The sequence below is a fragment of the Festucalex cinctus genome, chromosome 11, assembly GCF_051991245.1.
Source record: "Festucalex cinctus isolate MCC-2025b chromosome 11, RoL_Fcin_1.0, whole genome shotgun sequence".
In the NCBI taxonomy this organism is placed as follows: Eukaryota; Metazoa; Chordata; class Actinopteri; order Syngnathiformes; family Syngnathidae; genus Festucalex; species Festucalex cinctus.
The window spans coordinates 11,922,779-11,938,646 of NC_135421.1; the positions used below are offsets into that span (position 1 = coordinate 11,922,779).

Consider the following 15,868-nt stretch of genomic DNA (forward strand, 5'->3'; position numbering starts at 1 on the left):
AGTGGACCATGAATTGTACTATAAGATGAAATGTCAGGAAAGCCTGATCTTTATTTAGAGTTATTCAGTCATAAGCAGGTGTTTTATTTGTCCGCTCTTCAAGTATAGAGAAAAAAAACCCTAATGATTATAGGGCACATTAGTGGGATTTTTTTTTAAAATTAATCTATCAATTACAGTACAGTGTCATAATTGGCTCAGTGGTATCTCTATCATAAACAACCATGTAATTCCAATTATACCATTAATTTAACTTAACTTCCAATATGAACAAAGTCTATTTTTGGCACCGAGTGAGCACCTTTAAAGGGATACTTGACTTATTGATCCAGTTTAACAGTAAGAAGATAATATTTTGTCTATAATTAATGTAACATTATTTTTCATGAACAATTAATACCTTTAAAAAGTAATTTTGCCACTTGCTGTCGACTGAAGATGACATCACCTGTGCCGAGGAAGCAGGTAACGACCAAGCATGGCTCAGTTGGCTGACCAAATGCAGAAAACAGGTGAGCTGTGATTGGTCGTTAGCTATTTCCTCAGCACAGGTGATGTCATCCTCAGTTGACAGCAAGTAGAAATAAAAAATTAGTTTTTACTTGAAAAATAATGAAGTTATCAACTTAATTCTGGACAAAATATGAACTTTTCACTGCTGAAAATGGCTCAATCAGTCAAGTATCCCTTTAACAACTGGAGGAAATCTGGTGGGAGACGTTGATCTTGTCCATAAAAAATTAGGTCAGTTACCAAAGACTAATACAATAAACAAAACTAAACTTGGGAAGGAAAAAAAAAAAACTTTGGTGAATGAAAGAAAACTAAATAAAAAATGTATTAAAAAAACAAAAAACAAATTACATTTCACATTTACAAAAGTATAGCCAAAATGTTCTTCAATTCCGTCTGTCAATTTGTTACATGAGCTTTTGGGGTTGATTTTAACTGCGTTTAATTTTGTATTACAGCAAGGCTGTTAGCCATGAAGCAGGAAGGTCGAACAGTCGTTGTGGTCCTATTACTGTGATGACGCATCAAACTCGAGAAGCAGTATTATGTTCGAGTACCTGTATTTGATTTATGAATGGTTATCTGTGCAATATCTTTGTTGAGTTACACAGACAAATACTTACCTTGATGTTAACTAAAACAAAAGCATTTTTTAAATCACAAAGACAAATAAACTCACTCTGAAAACCAATTAAACTGCCCCGCCAAAAAGAAAACCTTAAAATTAAAACTATAACCATAACTAATAGAGTATAACCCTGGCCTCCCATCATGCATATCTTTCTACAACCTTATGATAGATACAGAATAAGAGGTAGCTTGATGGGATCCATTGTACTTGTCCACAACCATGGATTTGTAGTTGTATCCGAAAGTAAGTATAATTGCTCGCAATACTGATGTACAGTAGCATCTAGATTATGTTGTTTACTTTTATGGTAATCTGGCTACTACATATATCAATCCATCAATAAATATAAAGTTACACTCATTAAAATAAACTGAGTGACTGTTATGTGTGTATTAGCCATTTGTTGGCAACCGGCAGGATGCCACTCCATCCATAAATCTTAAACATAAACTGCACACCAAGTCGGTAAAAATCCAAAGCCTGCTTTGGCAGTCGTGCACTATTATCTGCGGCAAGACAATATATCATATCTGGTGGCTGGCTAACATAACATCTGCGGGGGTAGAGGACTTGGTGCCGGTCCAACAGGCCCCATCCCGAGGACTGGGAGCCACTCCAAGCCGGTAGGTGAGCAGAGAGCAAGGTCGTCCACGGACGAGCCGCTTCCTGCTAGCCGCTCCTTCTGCGGCCCGACGCCGCCGGCCACAAAGTCGATGGGAAAGTGCAGATAGGCGTGAGCAAGCTCAGCCCGGTGGCCTCTCGCTGAATGACCAGCTTCCCCTAAAAGCCTCTAAATGCAGGATGTAGGCTTCAGCATGCTTGGAAAGAACGAGAACATGGCCAGGTGGAGGGAGATGGAGGGGGGGGAGGACAGAAGGAGAGAGAAGCAGATGGACTTCTTACGGCATGGACACTCTTGATTTGTGCCCAAGGATGAGAGTGGACAGTACAAGGAGCAGCTTAATCACTGGAGTGTGAACAATATCCTGTGGTGGTCCTTTCAAAGTAAGTCTTTTCCCATGAAGCCAAATGCATTGCACCTCACTACAGACTGTATTCATTTAACAATATACAGCATACAAGAGGGAGTCATACAAACATACAAGAAGATTCAATAAAAATATGAAACGACTCCATTTGGTAGGAAATTGTAAGGAGTGCATTTATCTGCATCCATATTTGGTCAACATTTGGGTTTCTTTCGTGAGAGGACAGTTACTCCTGTTTACATATCCCGATCTGAACCGCGACGCATGGACAAGGTCCATACACACGTTGACGTTATTTCCGATTTAAATTTTCTACAGTCAGTACTCAGTAAAAGACATTACGATATATTAATGTCACTCACTATACATATGGTTTTCTTCCTCGCCATCTTAGTTTACCTCTGCTTGTGTATTTCCGGGTGGTTGCTCGGCAAATGCACGCACTTACATACACACTGTGGCATTTTCAATGTAGAAACAAGAAATGTCGTGAAAACCTCGTAGAGAAATCATGTATTTACATTAGGCTCATTTAAGGAGTGGCAACGTAAGATGGCCGCCGTGCATACAAGTAAAAGACCGAGATTCTTTGCTAAGCGCTTGAACAGAACACAAATCAAAGTTGCGTTCGAAGGTGACACCCCTCGGGGGTAAGGGTCAAATGCGGAGAACAAATTTCGCCTCATTTAGGTGGGTAAATTTAATATGACCAAATATTAGCGTTAGAAAAGGGCTAACTCAGGAGTCTTATTAAGGTTAAATTCCATTTATTTTTTGTTGACATAACCTTAAAATCGTTTGGGGTGGACGGGTGCTTTTCGTCCTAATTTATTTAGGATTTAATTATTCATTAATTTAATCAAAAATGAAGTTTCCCGTATGGACAGAATAATGCTATAAAATATAAAACGTATACGTAACAAAATTAGACCAATAGTAACACTCAACAAATATGGCCAACATGCTGCCATGAAAAGCACAAGATATTATTTTACCATAACTTCAGGTTCAGGTTAATTATATAAACAAATGGTAAATCTTCTTAAATTAACCTCAAGCATTATACTCACTTCCCTAATATAGTTGGAAAGCTACAGCATGACAAAGTTTGTAGGGGTGTCAGGCAATTAAATTTTTTAATCGTAATTAATCACACAAGTTCAATCGTGAACTCATGACTCAAATTACAAATTTTATATTTGTTGTAAATGTACAATAAAATATTTAAGTTTTCATTAAGTTTTTGGTTACGTTTTCATACTCTTGTTAACATAAAAGTGCAATAGAAATATGGCTGCATCTTTTAGTCATTGATACAGTAATTTCTTAATTCATAAAATTGAGTTAAAATTAAAAAGATGTATTGTACTGTAAAATTACGAGTGTGATATTGATTTGTGTTGAGGTAATTTTTCTGCCACGAGATGGCATAATTGCATTTGTAAGACGGTGACCGCTTAGTGCATTTTCCTTTTCATATTAAGCTATCTAATCTTTAACATAAAGTAACTTGTGAAATTCTGCACAATTTTAAAATTGTAAAATACAACTTAACACCGTCTTCACAAATCTATGCATTATCATTAAATGCATTACTGCTGAATTTTGACGTGGACGAGTCTGCTGTGTTGTGACTGGAATTCCTGTACAGGCTTTCCAAGTAAGGGGCGGTCAATAATTAGTGGCATGAAAGAAACTTTAAATTAACTCAAAATTATTATTATTTTTTTAATTGTGCTAATTTTGAAACCCCTAATTTTGAGCTATCAAACTCTATCACTGCATTTTTTAAGAACATTCACTGCCAAAGAGAGACTACTGACGGAGCATCTTTTTTTTTTTTTTTGCATAAAACCCTCCTAAATTTCCTTCAGAACAGGTTCAAGCCACCCATTCCCTATTACTTTGCTTTTCCAAAGCAAATCACCATCACTCCTTTCAATGATATTGCGGGAACAGATTGGTATGACAGCAGCAGAGCTATCATCAGAGGGAGGCCTTGAATGCATCTCGTTTGCCTGCGGGAAAAAGGTCAGCATTTGGACATGATCGGAGGGATGGAGGAAGCTGCTGTCCATGATCATAGAGCAAGAGAAGCTCAGATAAAACTGCTCTGCCTATTATCATCTCAATGGAAGTCCACCACGGACCAACTTCAACCTCACTGTTGGGGCTCTAATCCATCACGATAAACCAATGCACCAGCAAAAAAATAAATACATAAAAAACCTTCAGTGTGGAAGCATCGCATGACCCCTCAACCATGCAGAGGGAGGGACCTCCCTTGGACTCCGGTGGATCCACAAACATCACAGGCGGCGCACAGCCAAATGGCTCGGCTTTGGCAATGACTGATATGAGCCTGGTTGGTCAGAAGAAAATTTGCTGTCTTGATGTTTGCAGCTTGCCCAGGATAAGCCAGAAAGGAAGCACAAATGGCTGGATAGGCAATGAGATTGAGATACGGGGGTCTGCATTTGACCCATAGCTTCAAAGGGACTGAATGAGGCCCCAGAAGAGGCTTAGGACAGAAATGATTGAATGCCAAGATGACCTATGGTGTCCACAAAATAGCATCTACAGTCCACTTGCTTGTTTTGATTGGTCTTCTTCGGTAAAAAAAGCCCCCCCCCCAAAAAAAAAACAAAAAAACTTCAAGTCAACGGAGAGCTCTTCGATGACATCTCTAATGTATCCCACAGGACACCTTGCTCTGGACGGACCCAATCACAAGACTAATTATGTCATTAGGACAGCTCGAGCAGGGGACGGCCACCTTTTGGCCTTCTGCAGACATATTTGGTCGTAAATGACAGCATCCTTCGCAAAAGACATCATGTCAGATCCATCTTAGTGACAAGCAGAATGGCACACAAGGCCCAACTATTCCCCCACTTTGGATCTGCACCAAAATCTCAGTCTCAAGGTTCTTTCATGCAGAGATCCTGAAAAATTGCCACATCAGAGCTGCTGATTACTGGTCTGACAGCGACAATTGCTTTCATGACATCAGGGTGGTAGAAGGCGGTGGCCAATGTCTTACTACCTCTGAAACTGGAAAGATGGCTTTTGTCACACCATTTTGCTCAAAGCACCCATAGAAGAAGCTGCATACAGAACATGAAGAAAAACTGCAAAAAAGATTACTTTATCAAGCAGTGTGAAAGGGGCTTCTGGTTCAGATCTGATGGGCCGTTTTAAATTGCTTCAAGTCCTACCTACATGACAGCCCTTCTGTCTTCTGACTTCTTCATGTGCCCGCTGAGAAAGTATTCAAAACAAATAGAAAGTGAAACTTGCCATGCTGCACAGTGTGACCGTGACCCCAAAGGGCAAGTGGCACTTCATTAACCCCAACCCCCCGTTTACTGGAGATGCTCTTAAACCTCCCCGCCCCCTCCACTTTCTCATATAGAGAGGATTAATGTCTATTACCTGTCACTTTGCAACACCTCCAATACATAGAAGCACTTATCTCTGGCTGGATGCACTTGGACTATTGTTCAAATGATATTGCTATTGTTAAAGAGTGAATATTGTAAAGAGAACTGACGTTCTCCTAACACAAATTGTCCTAACATAAAACCTTGAGGGAATGTTACAGGCCATGTTTGAGGTACCATTTATAACTGTTATAAATGCATCAAGAGAACTTCAACACGTTGACATAAAGCTAAACCACTTGTACTTTGGATGATAGTACAAGCAGTTTTCAGTGCAGCAAAATTGGTTATACATGTTCCGCTGGTTAGCTCATATTGCACAGGCCACTTGCCTGCTACTTATTTTATCGGCTTTATTTGCTTTTCAGCTGCTGGAAAATGGAGGCACTCCTACAATAATCCTACAAGATAAATGTAACAATTTTCGAAACCTCTTGAACTAAAGCTGAAAGTCTACATTATACTTCAATCACATCTTGACGTTTTCACAATTTAAAATTCTACCATAAAAGAAAAAAAAACTGCAACTGTCCCAATCCTTTTACCAAAAACTGTATGACTTGTCCTATAAATCGACATTAAGTGGACACTGAATCCAAAGTGATTATTTAGTGTTCCTCATTCAAACAAACTAATAACTGTCACCATCTTTGTATAAACCTTCCCCTCCTCCTATTTGGTTGAAGAGCCAAATTAACAGGCTGCCTTGCACTATGATGAGCACCCCTGAAAAAAAAAAAGAAAGAAAAAGAGAGGGGTGGGGGGTGTCAGGGGCAAGATCCATACAAAGCTGGAGGACCAATGAGGGCTTTTCTTTCACTGGTGGTTCGTGGCCAGGATTAAGAGAGAGGGCTCTTGACTCTTTCCTTTCACGGCGGAGCACAAGAGTGCTTGTCAGCGACTCGAGAGAAGAAAGAGGAGAAGAATACCCGAGTGCAGGGTTATCGTCTTTTTAATTGGATTAACAGGGTGTCGTGTTCGAGTCCCGTGCGTGACCAACATGTCACCATCCACTCTGTCCTCCTCTGATAGACCAGATAAAACACTAGCAAAAAAGAAAAAGAAAAAAAGAGAACCATTAAAGCAATGATGGGCAAGGTAAGGATCGTGGGCTGTCTGTGGTTCATGAGGTTATTTGATCTGATTTTCCCAGAAAATCTAAAAACAAAACATGAAAATGCTCCTAATGTACCATATTCGTTAATAGCTTTTCTTTACAAAGGCCCGAGTGTTACCATTAACAAAAATGGTCAGATTGTAATTTAAGGGATACAAATGCAATTAGTGTAAGACAAAGTGCTTGATTACTTATTATGTTTAAAGTATTGAGGCTGCCGAACAGGACAAGCAACTATTGGTTTGACACCATGCCGTCATTAAAGTGCAGAGGTGTACCGAATGACGTGATAGAGAACCTTCTTTTTGTTCCCATCAGAGACCATTTCAGCTTTTATCAAGTACTCCACAATGTATTGTATTTTTAAAAAGAACATACAGTACATATGTGCAGTATTGCTTTATAAGTACTCCTCTTAGTGTTAAATGCTAACGTAATGAGGCATTTTATACCCCAATTCAGTTTATACCCCAATTGAGTTTTAATGTTCAAGAAAATATTGCTAAAAATTATTTCACCTAAAAATGTCACATGACAGATGGAATATTAAGCTTAAAAAAAAACAAAAAAAAAAATTACATTGATTAGCATGTCCCTGTCAACACTCCCCCTTGCAGATTCTAGTGGGCTCTGCTAGTGCCTGTTTACACTTTGATGTGGGCCTTTTTAAGGGGCTGGAAAGGGGTGGGTTTGGGCTAAGTGGGGGTCTCACTGACCTAGAGACGTCTATAAAACGTGACACTAAAATTAAAACAAGTATATTTTTATTTAATATTACAATTTAAATTGAGTATTTCTATACAGGCAACCCCACAGCCTCTTTAGGGGGCCTTCTACAGAGCTCCATTCAGCCTTAGCAGCAGGTGAGCTGTTTGTACACCTGCCTTGACAGGAAAGCTTATGTTCATTTTGCATCAATCATAATTTGACTATGAACAAAATGATGTGGCTTTCTGTCCATTAGAATGTTGTATAATTTGAGTTCATAATTGTCTGAATTTGGATATTATTTAAACTTACATAGCAGAAATAAAGCACACGCCCATAAAAATAATAATAATTAAAAAAAAATGCTTAAAGTATGTTGGAATCCTTAAAGTTATAAAAATATACAACCTTTCTGCCTTCAAATCAATTTCATGTAATTAATTTGGATTACATGAAATAAATATGTATCATGTATGGCAGGAAACAAAGGCATTGTACCTCTCTATTCAATTTTGAAAACATTTTGTGATTAATAAGGACTGAAAAAAAATCATCTTAAACGTCAACTATCTCCAAAATATCTTATTGAGACAATATGCAAAACGTGTAAATGTTAATCCTGATTGATCAGGTCATTTCCCCCCTCCAGTAGAACGACGTTCAGCTGCAATTAGTTGCTCATATATTGTCATTAGAAGTCTATTAAAACATCAAGTCATTATTTGGGAGCATCCCCGGGCGGGGAGGGGGAATTAGAATAAAAGCACACATTTGCTTGCCACACGGGCCCTATTAAGATTAATGGAGAAATATGTAAAACGCGACGTTTTAATTCTCCTCCGACAGTGTTTTGCATACATGCGCGCACATATCACTCACGCCGCCCCCTCGTCAGCCATGAAAGCAATCTCGAGTAAACACGCCAGCAAGCACTGCTCGCAGCTTAATTGATTCCCGCCGCAATTTGCGCGAGCTTCTAATCGTGTTAATTGTAATTTACTCTCTCCGTCTGTCTCTCGGGGAAACGCAGAAGACACGCGTTTAAATAAAGCAGCCGAGCGGGATGGGAGATCATATCAGTTCCACGCATAATAGACACGTCACGTAGCATTACACAGTGCCGAGGCACACGCAGGGATCCGTCTAATCTGGACAAATGTCAGTGGAGTCTCCTTTTTATAGCGCAGAAACGCCAATAAAAAAAATGGAAGTGACATGAACACATGTAATAATAATAATAATAATTAAAAAAAAAAAAAAAAAGGGTGGGGGTGTGCATTTCCACCTTTCCTGCAGACAACTTCTCCTTTGCGCTCGACGTGGAGCACCTGTTGACAACATCCAGGCTTAGCAGACTTCAATTATCGCACAAAAAAATATACCCATGTCGCCCAACTCCATAAGGGGGTTACATAAATAAATAAATAAATAATCTACTGTATTGTAAACATGCTGTGCACAAATCATTTGTGTCATTTTTTTAATGCAGATTTGGGTAGAATGAACAATTGAGGACACCCTGCAAAATGTCCGTTTTCTATATACAAAATTTGAGATTAGAAAACGTAGGAACTCAAAAAAAAAGTGAAGCCTAGTAATATGTCCATGTGCCTTTGTCCTGTGCTTCCTTCCAAACCGCTCAACTCCACCGTAACGAACCCAATGGGAGGGGAGAAAAAGGGAAATGCCCCTTAAAAAAAAATAAAATAAGAAAATGTGCCAAACATTGCAACTTAAGTGTTTAAATTCCCCCAAAATAAGAAATGCTTACTTGTTTTTCTGAGGGTGACCATAGAAATTCTAACAAGCAAATGATTTTTATAAAATCATATTAGTATGAAACCGCATCAAAAAAAAGTCCTTATGTTCCAGGTTCCAGAAACATGAGCGTCACTCCATCGCCACCCAGCAGAAACCGTACAACATACATTCAACATTCCCTGCTGAAAGTTACACATTTAGCAACAAAAACAGTTTGCCCTGAAATGTATTTGATGAGGTATTTTATAATCAAGTTGTCATTTTTCTATACTCATATATTTTAATTGTCAACGGCTTGTGCACAGCCCATAATTAGTGCAGAGGTATCTATTAAAAAAAAATAATAATAATAATTTTATAATTTATAGTGGTGAAAAAAAAGTTTTGTACAAAATCTTGTGCTACAAAATTATTGCCATGAAACAAATCCAAAAAGTGAAATGTGCCAAGGAAGAATTTAGTTGAATATCAGACAAAAAGTTAACCACCAAAAGTCTATGAAATTCCGAAGGATTATTTTCCAAATGATGACTCCCTTTAGAATGTGCAATACATTCCATTAACATGGATGACATGCAATTTTGACCCATTATTACACCACGAAAACCACTTTTTGTAAAGAATCATAATATAAAATGAATGTGAATTTAAGCTCTGCGATACTTTGAAAATTGTCCACAAAATTATTACCAAATAATTTATCTGGAAATCATACAGCCTTAAAAGTGCTGGGTTAAAAATAAACCAATATATGGATTAAAAATAATTTTTCACAAAGCAGTTTTAAGGATATACAAAAGTTAACCATAAGATTTCATTTTAATGAAATATTAGGTTTGGTATGGACAACACAATCCATGAACATTATTGAAATGTGGACAACAAATTTGGCAAACAAAAAACATTTTATGTACCACTAATATATTCACAGAAACTACTACAATAACTTGTTTTGTACAAAATCCTATTAAAATTGCTGTCACCACATTTTCCTCACTTGTGCTGTCAGGACATGTGTGCGGATTCACTTAATGAAAGCCATAAATAGTAGCAGCAGTTTTGTCCGCCGACCTCTGCATCAGTTGTGAAAACAAACAAACACAAACGTTGGTGAATAGACGACAGCAAAAAGTGGAGCGGGAGTGGGAGGAATAATGTGGCCGAATGCCAGGCAGACAGCTTACTGGTGGGGTCTTTGGCTTGGGCGCCTTTTTTTTTTTTTTTTTTTTTGTCCGGTCCTGTCCTGGCGCACACCCGGGCCTGTCTGCAGACACAATACATCATACAGTGGCAAGAAAGCGAGGGGAAGATGAGTGGATGAGGTGGGGTGGAAAGGGAGCTTTTCATTGCCATGGTCACCAATGGCACCATGAAGCACTCGCGACACCCCCCCCCTCAATTATCCTCAAGAGAAGACAAAAGCGAGGATGGGCTGTGCTGGGGCAACAGCGCTCCTCCAGCAGTATGGTTTGCCGGCGCGCAATTCCACGCAGACATATTGTAGCATGATAGCCGGACACGCACCACCGCTGGGGCCCCGAGTACTGCGAGAGGCGCCCGCTTGGAATAAAGTGGCTTCACCTTAAATGAGAGATCAGGCAGCTTTTATTATATTTGTCCACAGTTAGACCTGCGGGCTGCCCGCGCAAGGAGCCGCATGACTTTTGCTCAAGGGACCCACACAAAGACGCTAAATGGCGAGTTCACGTTGTTCCGCGTTTATGAGCCGGCCCCCGAATAGGGCGGGGGGTGCGCTGAATGGATCTCCCGCAAATCAAAATAGTGTTTGTTTACCCTTTTCGCCCAGCAGCTCTGACCATCAAGATGCTTTGGTGGTGACCTCGAGGAGAGCGGAGGTGTGGGCACGTGATGACGGAATGATGGCGCCCCTCCACCAGAAGCACCAGGTTGTCCAAATGCATGACGGTCTTACCTTTTTCCACAAAAAATGAAAGAACTGAATTGAAACAAAACTGTCCTCTTGGTGTCTGCCTGCCTGGCCCCCAGGCCCCTTCGCCAGAAGCTCTATGTACTCGGTCCCTGGCGGCCACATTACTTCTGAGGCACGGCAGCAGAGAGCGTGACGATGTTCTGCGCTTGCTTCAGCGAGGGCATGTCAATCATGCTACCGTGGAATGTGAACGCACCCTGGGAAGGTTTAAAAAAAAAAAAGGCACAGACAAATAAACGCATGTTAAACTTCCATGTTTTGAACATGGGATAATTACAGTTCAGTTGTGGTAAGGGAAGAAGTTCATCTGTGGATTATTTTAAATATTCAGCATGGCTAAACCAGGAGTGTTTAGTAGGATTTCATACAAAATGTAAAGCAATTTCAATCATAAGAAAGTCACATTTAAAAAAAATGCATATCATGAGTGGTTTGAAACTATGGGAAAACTATTTTTTTGCGGCAAAAGATGTCGACCATAATTGAGGAAGGTGTTCGAGCACATTTTTGGTGTGTGTTGCTACTCACTGAATGTTTATATTATGCTATTTTTCCCCAAGTACTAATATGTCACTTGTAAACTACACATTGGGAAGCTGTTCACACAATTTCATACAAAAATAATGCACAGCAATTAGTAGCAATATTGATTAGAGATGGGCAAGTACTGATACCAAATATCAGTATCGGGTCAACACCTAGGCCTATTTCAAAATATCAGTACTCTCGACGGAGGCCAATACTGCCTTCTTGTGGCTATTTTACAATCAGGAACTAGAAATTAGAAAAATTGCCATTGATTTCATGTATTTTTTAGGAAAATTGATGTAATGGAAGATACGCGTCTTTCTTTAAAATGATATGCCAATTTTGGGGGGAAATTGTACGTGTCAAATATAGTGGTATCAGCACTCGGTATCGGCGACTACTCAAGAGTTGTGTACTTGTACTGGTATTGGTCTGGAAAAAGTGGTATCAAACATCCATAAATATGCTCTTTGGTCATACTTAATGTTTCCGTTTTAATGAACGTATTGAAAAGCTCCTTAAGGGCTTTGAAATGTAAAAAGTAAAATATATTTGCAGAAATTTTGACATTTTTGGGCATGTGCATCAGCCACAATTTGTGGAAAATGTTGAAATAAATTAACTGACTGAACTTGATTATAGGAATTTATACTCAATTTTCACGAGAAGACTATTGATGAAGTTACTTGTGAACTGCATATCTGGAGGCCTGGCATGATTTCTCACAAAATCAAGGTGAAAATAACAGAAATCTTACAATTTTGGGGAGATTTGACTTAAAATATGACAGTATCTGATATTTGTGCAGCAAAATATTTCCCAGAACTGTAGTTACACTTAATTTTTCGTACAAAATTCTGAGTTGTTGAAACAGAGACGCAAGTTACTTGGACGGCAATAAAAACCTGTTGCGGCTTATTTGTGACCACGTGAGAATTCGGTAGGATTCCCTAAGAAAATCAAACGCTGCAATTAGTAATAAACATTTTTGAGGTTACTTGAAAAAGCATTGCTGCCCGTTCTTTTGAAATTATAAGGCACAAATGAAGTTTTGGAGGTTTACTATTAAATCCTCATGACAGCACAAAGCAAATTGTTCGAAATGGAGATATCATGTCCTTTCTGGGGGTGCAGAGACTGGTTAAAAAACAACAACAACAACAATACAACCAATAGCTGGAAGCACCTGTCATGCTGTAAGACAAAAGCAACCAAGTTCTCTCAACCTCTTCCACACACAAACAAAATGGATGTGTGAGCCTATATGAATCCCTGGGGCCACGCAGGCTAAGAGCCTGGTGGGCAGCAAGAGAAAGAGAGATAGAGAGTTGTGGGCAGATTGTGTATTACCTCAGCAGATAGCCCACCGAGCTCGACACATAGGATCCAACCATGCACTAAATTAGGAACAATAATATTGTACACTTAATTGGCCTGAGGACGTCCCCACCCCCATTCCTCCGCCTCCTCTTCCTATGCCGTCTCCGAGAGTCACCCAAGGGTGTACAGTTTGCATTATGGCGAGCTACAGAGGTGTGCGAGAGGGACATACAAGAGTACACTTGTGTCACGCTTTAATTTTAGGAATGCTTAATTTGCTTAAGCCCTGTTATGGCTTTGGAGAGAGCATTTAAATGGTTGCGTTTAGGAGTTCAACTGAGCTTTAAATGGGGTTGCAGCTTCAGTGACTTAATAGATGACGGGAACAAAAAAAAGTGCAAGAGAAGCACAAGCACAGTGGCTTCTTTTTGGACAAACAATTGGAAAAGTAGACAAATGTGCTATCGTGTAGAATAACCAAATCTGGCAAACATACTGAAATAATAATAAAAAAAAAAAAAAAAAAAAAAAAAAAAAAAAGTGTTACCTTTCCTTCTTTCTGGTGCTGCTCGAATGCAGCAATGAGCTCTTTAGCCCACTGGACCGTCTGCTGACTGGGAGAGAATTCTTCCTGCACGGCCTGGACTTGCCCAGGGTGGATGACCTGCTTACCTAAACGCATAGAAATGATACCAACATTTAAGATTGTCTAATCCTTTCATACATTTGTAGATATTTTCAAATGTATTTGAAAATATGGAGAACTAAAAAAAGCTTAACTTTGGTTACACTTAAACAATATATATATATATATTTTTTTTAAAAGTAGGCTTAACAATTTATTTATTTATTTATTTTTAAAGGGGTAAAAGAAGCATTAAATCTTAATTTACATCACAGTCTGAAAAGTAAAAAAAATAAATCAGAATGACAAATATGCTGGACTTACGTTTAGCTTTAAAACAAATGGAAAGAAGAGAAAAAGAAGACAAGGCAGCTTAGTCGCAGGAAAACAAAAAAAATGAGAACGGCGACAACACACAGAGAGAATAATTTAGCCGGCAGAGGAAAAGTTAATTGTGTGTGTTTATATGTGAGGCATCTGAGGAGGGCCAGCACCAGACCCCGGAGGACTGTGCGCATCATTAACGAGTGCACCCCACTGCCCCGCGCTTGCAGCCAAACACTTTACAGAAGCACAACGCTTGCATTTAAAACAACAGAGACAGCAGAAAATACTGACATCGGGAGCTGGAGTGTGATTTTTCTTTTCTTTTTTTACACTGTTAAATAACCTTTATTGTGATATATTTGAGTGTTTATGCGGAGACAGTGTGCAACGAGGTGTCACATTAATTCACGCATCATTTCCCTCTCATGAAAGTGCGGCATGACGATAAATATTACATTTACTCCACTTATCGTATTCAGATACCCATTAATTTACTGTCATTTGAAATCATTTGTCTTTCAATAAACTCAAAAGGATGCAGAGTAGAGAAAATAATGGTGTGTTAGAGCGATGAGGAGGAGAAATAGGACAACTGAATTTCTAAACGTGCACGCTCCTCAGAGTTGGATGATAGTGATGAAGTGCAAATTATACTCATGATAGGCACACGTGCACTACAAAATAAGATCAGACAAAAGAACTGTATGAATAAATTTAGACACGGACAAACTTATTTTTGGCTGTAATTCCAAATTTCTCATTACAGGTGCTATATGACAATCCAAAACAGACCTTTTTCCTCGCAGTAGTGCTATCAATTTGGCATTTAAAAAACAAAAACAAAAAATAACATGACATTCTGGGAATCTGCAAAATATAAACACCATTTTAAAATAAACCCTAGGCATGATTGCATAGCGTGTTTTTATGGTCTGTAAACACACGTTTTTTATTTTTATTTTATTTTCATTGCGTGATTAACAGAAAGCGCCAACACAAATATTGCACAAACAGTATAAAAATAGAGTACTAACTGTATAGTATTAACACTTAAAAACAATCTGTTAAAAGCAGGAACAAAAAACTGAACTGCGATATAGCAGCGGTTTACTGTAGAAATTATTTAATTCTCTTGTTTCACTTTCACTTTCGTCTTCTAAAATTGAATATTCTAGTGAAATTCCTTAAAAAAATGTTTACAATTACAAAATTCAGACATTTCTTGTAATATTATGACTTCATTGTAATAAAATAGAAGTAGAACTTCTATATAATATAGCAGCATCAGTCTGTTTTCTTAAAAATTCAAATCAAATGCAGCACTTTGCACCTCATACTACATCTTGATTCTTGTGAAAGCTGGAGTAGAACCTCTATCATAACGGTATATGTTTATCATAAAATTCATAACCCCAATAATACAATGACAATATACGTATGAAATCACAATGTAATTCTAAAATAAAAAAAATTGTTATAATTACAAAATTGTATTCTGGTAAAATGAATGCCTACTATAAAAGTATGTGTTTATTTTCCTTGTACAATTACAACTACTTATGTTAAATAACTTCTTGGATAAACAGTTTTTCTCACATTGCTACAACTGTAATTCATAAATAGTCTTTCAGATCTTGAACTGCAATAGATGATCGCAACGCTAATAATTAACAACCACTCTTTGCCAGCTTGATTAATATGAAAGTCACGGCCACATTGACATCTTTCATGAGATCATAAACGACAAATCCGGCCGAAAGAGTCGCCAAACTCCAACACAATCCTCTCTCAGTATTTACTGTACCGCCACCCTCCCCGCCCCAAAACCACCTCCCGGTTAAATATGGCACATGCCACAGACATAATCCTGTGTACATTCGCAGATCAGACTTGTCTTGATAAGTTACGCTGGTTATGAAACGTCTGGTGGCGGACGACAAATCCTTAAAAAAAAA

At 38.5% G+C, this 15,868-nt stretch overlaps 1 protein-coding gene across 2 annotated transcripts in view; it reads right to left on the reverse strand.

The window, feature by feature from the left end:
• Positions 1-9,962: 9,962 nt before the first annotated feature.
• The window catches only part of clybl (citrate lyase beta like), a 68,832-nt gene continuing 62,926 nt past the window's right edge, over positions 9,963-15,868 (reverse strand). The window contains exons 7-9 of one of the 2 annotated variants that reach the window (XM_077537649.1): positions 13,509-13,633; positions 11,219-11,310; positions 9,963-11,095 (exon numbers count right to left, since the gene is read on the reverse strand). In XM_077537649.1, the coding sequence (XP_077393775.1) occupies positions 11,092-11,095; positions 11,219-11,310; positions 13,509-13,633 (221 nt within the window). In that variant the 3' untranslated portion in view covers positions 9,963-11,091. Of the gene's footprint in view, positions 11,311-13,508; positions 13,634-15,868 lie in introns of both variants that reach the window. The other variant, XM_077537648.1, reaches the window with a different exon arrangement.